This window comes from Corvus brachyrhynchos, unplaced genomic scaffold, assembly GCF_000691975.1.
Source record: "Corvus brachyrhynchos isolate BGI_N302 unplaced genomic scaffold, ASM69197v1 scaffold333, whole genome shotgun sequence".
Taxonomy (NCBI): Eukaryota; Metazoa; Chordata; class Aves; order Passeriformes; family Corvidae; genus Corvus; species Corvus brachyrhynchos.
The window spans coordinates 7976-15458 of NW_008237250.1; the positions used below are offsets into that span (position 1 = coordinate 7976).

Below are 7483 nucleotides of genomic sequence, written 5' to 3' on the forward strand. Positions count from 1 at the left end.
GAGGGTTCTGGGGGTGGTCTCGGGGGTCTCGAGGCTGCCGGCGATGGCTCTGAGGGTCCCAAGAGCTCCGGAGCTGTCCCTGACAGTGCCAAGAGCTCCAGCGGTGGCCTCAAAGGTTCCAGCAATGGCCCAGAGGGTCCCAAGGCCACCCAGGAGGGTCCCAGGAGCTCTGGGGACGTCCTTGAGGGTCTTGGGGGTGGCCAGGAGGGTCCTAGGAGCTCCAGCCATGTCCCCAAAGGTCCCAAGAGCCCCCAGAGGAGACCCCCCAGGGGCGCTGGAGAAGCCCCCGAGGGCTCCAAGGACTCGGAGCCGGGCGGCCCCAGGAAGGTGGAGGAAGGCACCGACGCCCTGGAGATGGAGCAGAGACCCCACAGCCTCTGCTGGGGGGCTGGGGGGGACCCCCAGGGCTCCGGGGGGACCCACCAAGGTCACAGCGTCCCCAGGGAGGGACAAGAACACCCCAGAACCCCAGAGAGGGTTGGAGAGGACCCTGGAGAGCTCAGCCGAGACCCCAAAGGGGCTGGTGGGGCCCTCAATGGCCCCAAGTCCCCCCCAGAGGCAGAAGAAGACCCCAAAGAGGGACGAGATGACCCCAGAGAAGGATTTGGTGGCCCCGAAGAGGGACACGACCCAAGAGAAGGACGTGGTGACCCTGGGATGAGAGGTGGTGACCCCAAAGGAGGACACGATGACCCTGGAGAAGCACATGGCGACCTTGGAGAGGGACACAACCTCAGAGAAAGCCACGAGGACCCCAAGCACGGCCACGATGACCCCGAGAACGACCGCCATGACCCCAAGACCACCCCCAACGACCCAACCACCCCCGAAGACCCTTGGGGCGGCCGTTGGGCTTGGGAAGAGCCTTCCTCCTCCTCCTCCTCCTCCTCCTCGTGCTCCTCCTCGTGCTCCTCGTGCTCGTCCTCCTCGGACGAGGAGGTGACGGTGGAGGACGACGGGGCCCCGCCGCCCCCGGCGAAAAGATGGGGTGGGGGCTCCCTGCGGGTGCTCCTTGGGAAGCCTGCGGGCGCTGGCGGGGTCTGGAGGGTGACGTGGGGAGCCCATAGGAGAGCTCCTTGAGGTCTTGGGGTCACCTTGGGGACCCTTCGGTCACTCTGGGGGTCTTTAGGATGACACGGGGAACCCATAGAACATCTCCTTGAGGTCTTGGGGTCTCTTTGGGGACCCTTTGGTCACTCTGGGGGTCTTTAGGACGACATGGGGAACCCATAGAACATCTCGAGGTCTCCTTGGGGACCCTTTGGTCACTCAGGGGGTCTGTAGGACAACATGGAGACCCCATAGAACATCTCCTTGAGATCTCGGGGTCAGCTTGGGGACCCTGGGGTCACTCTGGGTATCTTTAGGACAATGTGGAGATCTCATAGAACATCTTGAGGTCACCTTGGGGACCCTTTGGTCACTCAGGGGGTCTGTAGGACAACGTGGAGACCCCATAGAACATCTCCTTGAGGTCACCTTGGGGACCCTTTGGTCACTCTGGGGGTGTTTAGGACAATGTGGGGAACCCATAGAACATCTTGAGGTCACCTTGGGGACCTTTTGGTCACTCTGGGGGTCTTTAGGACAATGTGGAGACTCCATAGAACATCTTGAGGTCACTTTGGGGACCCTTTGGTCACTGGGGGTCTGGAGGACGACATGGAGACCCCATAGAACATCTCCAGGTCTCCTTGGTGCCCCTTTGGTCACTCTGGGGGTCTTTAGGACAATGTGGAGACTCCATAGAACATCTTGAGGTCACCTTGGGGCCCCTTTGGTCACTCTGGGGGTCTTTAGGACGATGTGGGGAACCCACAGAACATCTCCTTGAGGTCTGGAGGTCACCTTGGGGACCCTGGGGTCACTCAGGGGGTCTTTAGGACAATGTGGAGACCCGGTAGAACATCTCCTTGAGGTCACCTTGGGGACTCTTTGGTCACTCTGGGGGTGTTTAGGACAATGTGGAGACCCCATAGAACATCTCAAGGTCTCTTTGAGGACCCTTTGGTCATTCAGGGGGTCTTTAGGACAATGTGGAGACCCGGTAGAACATCTCCTTGAGGTCACCTTGGGGACTCTTTGGTCACTCTGGGGGTGTTTAGGACAATGTGGAGACCCCATAGAACATCTCAAGGTCTCTTTGAGGACCCTTTGGTCATTCAGGGGGTCTTTAGGACAATGTGGAGACCCGGTAGAACATCTCCTTGAGGTCACCTTGGGGACTCTTTGGTCACTCTGGGGGTGTTTAGGACAATGTGGAGACCCCATAGAACATCTCAAGGTCTCTTTGAGGACCCTTTGGTCATTCAGGGGGTCTTTAGGACAATGTGGAGACCCGGTAGAACATCTCCTTGAGGTCACCTTGGGGACTCTTTGGTCACTCTGGGGGTGTTTAGGACAATGTGGAGACCCCATAGAACATCTCAAGGTCTCTTTGAGGACCCTTTGGTCATTCAGGGGGTCTTTAGGACAATGTGGAGACCCGGTAGAACATCTCCTTGAGGTCACCTTGGGGACTCTTTGGTCACTCTGGGGGTGTTTAGGACAATGTGGAGACCCCATAGAACATCTCAAGGTCTCTTTGAGGACCCTTTGGTCATTCAGGGGGTCTTTAGGACAATGTGGAGACCCGGTAGAACATCTCCTTGAGGTCACCTTGGGGACTCTTTGGTCACTCTGGGGGTGTTTAGGACAATGTGGAGACCCCATAGAACATCTCAAGGTCTCTTTGAGGACCCTTTGGTCATTCAGGGGGTCTTTAGGACAATGTGGAGACCCGGTAGAACATCTCCTTGAGGTCACCTTGGGGACTCTTTGGTCACTCTGGGGGTGTTTAGGACAATGTGGAGACCCCATAGAACATCTCAAGGTCTCTTTGAGGACCCTTTGGTCATTCAGGGGGTCTTTAGGACAATGTGGAGACCCGGTAGAACATCTCCTTGAGGTCACCTTGGGGACTCTTTGGTCACTCTGGGGGTGTTTAGGACAATGTGGAGACCCCATAGAACATCTCAAGGTCTCTTTGAGGACCCTTTGGTCATTCAGGGGGTCTTTAGGACAATGTGGAGACCCGGTAGAACATCTCCTTGAGGTCACCTTGGGGACTCTTTGGTCACTCTGGGGGTGTTTAGGACAATGTGGAGACCCCATAGAACATCTCAAGGTCTCTTTGAGGACCCTTTGGTCATTCAGGGGGTCTTTAGGACAATGTGGAGACCCGGTAGAACATCTCCTTGAGGTCACCTTGGGGACTCTTTGGTCACTCTGGGGGTGTTTAGGACAATGTGGAGACCCCATAGAACATCTCAAGGTCTCTTTGAGGACCCTTTGGTCATTCAGGGGGTCTTTAGGACAATGTGGAGACCCGGTAGAACATCTCCTTGAGGTCACCTTGGGGACTCTTTGGTCACTCTGGGGGTGTTTAGGACAATGTGGAGACCCCATAGAACATCTCAAGGTCTCTTTGAGGACCCTTTGGTCATTCAGGGGGTCTTTAGGACAATGTGGAGACCCGGTAGAACATCTCCTTGAGGTCACCTTGGGGACTCTTTGGTCACTCTGGGGGTGTTTAGGACAATGTGGAGACCCCATAGAACATCTCAAGGTCTCTTTGAGGACCCTTTGGTCATTCAGGGGGTCTTTAGGACAATGTGGAGACCCGGTAGAACATCTCCTTGAGGTCACCTTGGGGACTCTTTGGTCACTCTGGGGGTGTTTAGGACAATGTGGAGACCCCATAGAACATCTCAAGGTCTCTTTGAGGACCCTTTGGTCATTCAGGGGGTCTTTAGGACAATGTGGAGACCCGGTAGAACATCTCCTTGAGGTCACCTTGGGGACTCTTTGGTCACTCTGGGGGTGTTTAGGACAATGTGGAGACCCCATAGAACATCTCAAGGTCTCTTTGAGGACCCTTTGGTCATTCAGGGGGTCTTTAGGACAATGTGGAGACCCGGTAGAACATCTCCTTGAGGTCACCTTGGGGACTCTTTGGTCACTCTGGGGGTGTTTAGGACAATGTGGAGACCCCATAGAACATCTCAAGGTCTCTTTGAGGACCCTTTGGTCATTCAGGGGGTCTTTAGGACAATGTGGAGACCCGGTAGAACATCTCCTTGAGGTCACCTTGGGGACTCTTTGGTCACTCTGGGGGTGTTTAGGACAATGTGGAGACCCCATAGAACATCTCAAGGTCTCTTTGAGGACCCTTTGGTCATTCAGGGGGTCTTTAGGACAATGTGGAGACCCGGTAGAACATCTCCTTGAGGTCACCTTGGGGACTCTTTGGTCACTCTGGGGGTGTTTAGGACAATGTGGAGACCCCATAGAACATCTCAAGGTCTCTTTGAGGACCCTTTGGTCATTCAGGGGGTCTTTAGGACAATGTGGAGACCCGGTAGAACATCTCCTTGAGGTCACCTTGGGGACTCTTTGGTCACTCTGGGGGTGTTTAGGACAATGTGGAGACCCCATAGAACATCTCAAGGTCTCTTTGAGGACCCTTTGGTCATTCAGGGGGTCTTTAGGACAATGTGGAGACCCGGTAGAACATCTCCTTGAGGTCACCTTGGGGACTCTTTGGTCACTCTGGGGGTGTTTAGGACAATGTGGAGACCCCATAGAACATCTCAAGGTCTCTTTGAGGACCCTTTGGTCATTCAGGGGGTCTTTAGGACAATGTGGAGACCCGGTAGAACATCTCCTTGAGGTCACCTTGGGGACTCTTTGGTCACTCTGGGGGTGTTTAGGACAATGTGGAGACCCCATAGAACATCTCAAGGTCTCTTTGAGGACCCTTTGGTCATTCAGGGGGTCTTTAGGACAATGTGGAGACCCGGTAGAACATCTCCTTGAGGTCACCTTGGGGACTCTTTGGTCACTCTGGGGGTGTTTAGGACAATGTGGAGACCCCATAGAACATCTCAAGGTCTCTTTGGGGACCCTTTGGTCATTCAGGGGGTCTTTAGGACAATGTGGAGACTCCATAGAACATCTTGAGGTCACCTTGGGGCCCCTTTGGTCACTCTGGGGGTCTTTAGGACGATGTGGGGAACCCACAGAACATCTCCTTGAGGTCTGGAGGTCACCTTGGGGACCCTGGGGTCACTCAGGGGGTCTTTAGGACAATGTGGAGACCCGGTAGAACATCTCCTTGAGGTCACCTTGGGGACTCTTTGGTCACTCTGGGGGTGTTTAGGACAATGTGGAGACCCCATAGAACATCTCAAGGTCTCTTTGGGGACCCTTTGGTCATTCAGGGGGTCTTTAGGACAATGTGGAGACCCTGTAGAACATCTTGAGGTCACCTTGGGGCCCCTTTGGTCACTCTGGGGGTCTTCAGGACCATGTGGGGAACCCACAGAACATCTCCAGGGAGCCCAGAGCCGTCACGGGCACTCCCAAGCCGAGCGCGGGAAGCTGTGGGACGATGTGGGGACACCATCAAATGTCCCCCTGAGGTCACGCTGGGGTCAGGAGGACACGGTGGGACCCCATGGGAGGTCTGAGAGGTCTCGGGGTCACCTCGGGGACCCCCCTGAGGTCACGCTGGGGTCAGGAGGACACGGTGGGACCCCATGAGGGTCTCCAGGGACCCCCTGGGAGCCCCCAGGACAACGTGGGGACCCCCGTGGGGGCGTGAGGCTCCTGCTTGGGGTCAGCAGAGACCCCCAGGCCCTCCCTGTGACCCCCCCCGTGGCACCGGAGACCCCTCCCAGTATGAACCAGTACAGCCCAGTGCCTCCCCGCTGGGTTCTGCACCACCGTGGGAAATCCCAGTATAAACCAGTATGAACCAGTATGAGCCACTGCGACGTCCCGGCTGGGAACTCTTGGATCTGCGTTGCCTTGGGCCGGACCAGTATGGACCAGTACGGACCAGTGTGGAGCAGGAAGGAGCTGGGAGCCCAACGTGCATCGCCTTGGGTCGGACCAGTATGGACCAGTACGGACCAGTGCCTTGCCATGGCCTTCAGCCATCCCAGCATGCCCCAGTACAGACCAGTACGGACCAGTCCAGCAGCCAAACTGGGAGCTCTTCACCGGCGTGGCCTTGCGTCCTCCCAGTATGGACCAGTACGGACCAGTACAAACCAGTCCAGAGCTCGCCCAGGATCTCTTCACCCGCGTGGCCTTGCGTCCTCCCAGTATGGACCAGTATGGACTGGTAGGGTGCCCCCACTGCTGTATTGATGCCCATAGGCCTTCTCCCAGTATGGACCAGTACAAACCAGTAACAACCAGTATAAACCAGTACAAACCAGTATAAGTGGTAAAAACCAGTAAAAACCAGTAAAAACCAGTAAAAACCAGTAAAAACCAGTAAAAACCAGTAAAAACCAGTAAAAACCAGTAAAAACCAGTAAAAACCAGTAAAAACCAGTGTGAGGCAAAGTGGTATAGACCAGTATAAGCAAATAAAAACCAGTATGGACCAGTATGGACCGGTGTAAACCAGTATCAACCAGTATCAATGGTAAAAACCATACAAACCAGTACAAACCAGTAAAAAGCACTGTGAGGCAAACTGGTATAGACTAGTATAAGCAAATAAAAACCAGTATGAACCAGTATGAACCAGTATGAACCAGTATGGACCAGTAGAGCCAATAAACAATGCCTGTTACTGGTCTGGCTCCCAGTATGGACTGGGAGGGGACTGGGGGCTCCCAGTATGGACTGGGAAGGGATTTACCACTCCCAGTATGAACTGGTGAGCTTCCAGTATGGACTGGGAGGGGATCGGGGCTTCCAGTATGGACTGGGAAGTGGTTGGAGGTTCCCAGTATGGACTGGGAAGGGGTGGGGGAGTCCCAGTATGGACTGGGAAGGGATTTGCCATTCCCAGTATGAACTGGGGAGCTCCGAGTCCGAACTGGGAGGGCGTGGGCAGGGGCGGGGCCAGGACTGGGATGTTCCCAGTGTTCCCAGTTGCGTTCCCATCGTTGGCGGAGGCTGCTCCCAGTCCTTCCAGTTCCCCTTCCCCATCTCTCCCAGTTCCCCCAGTCCCTCCCAGTCTCCCCCATTTCCTTCCCTAGTCCCTCCCAGTTCCCCCAGTTCTTCTCTCAGCCCCCCGAGTCCCTCCCAGTTCCCCTCCCAGCCCCCCCAGTCCCTCCCAGTTTCCCCAGTTCCCCTCCCAGTCCGGAGGTGACGTCCCCGCCACCTTTGGGTGCTTCCGGCCGGAAGAGGCCTCAGGGGCACCCGGAGTTTTTTGGGGGGGGAGGGCCCAGGGCAGTTTTGGGGGTCCCAGGGCAGTTTCTGGGTGTCCCGGAGGGTTTTTGGGGGTCCCAGGGCAGTTTTTGGGAGGTTTTTGGGGGTCCCAGGGCAGTTTTTGGGAGGTTTTTGGGGGTCCCAGGGCAGTTTTTGGGAGGTTTTTGGGGGTCCCAGGGGGATTTTGGGGAGGTTTTTGGGGGTCCCAGGGGGATTTTGGGGGTCCCAGGGCAGTTTTTGGGAGGTTTTTGGGGGTCCCAGGGGGGTTTTG

General features: G+C 55.9%; 1 protein-coding gene across 1 annotated transcript in view; it reads left to right on the forward strand.

Moving 5' to 3' along the window:
- Positions 1-1818, forward strand: part of LOC108445721 (basic salivary proline-rich protein 1-like) — a gene marked incomplete at its 5' end in the record, with an annotated part of 5416 nt that extends 3598 nt beyond the window's left edge. Inside the window, one exon of the mRNA XM_017730456.1 lies at positions 4-1818. Coding sequence (XP_017585945.1) covers positions 4-1080 — 1077 coding nt within the window. The remainder of the gene's footprint in view (positions 1-3) is intronic.
- Between the last annotated feature and the right edge of the window lie 5665 nt (positions 1819-7483).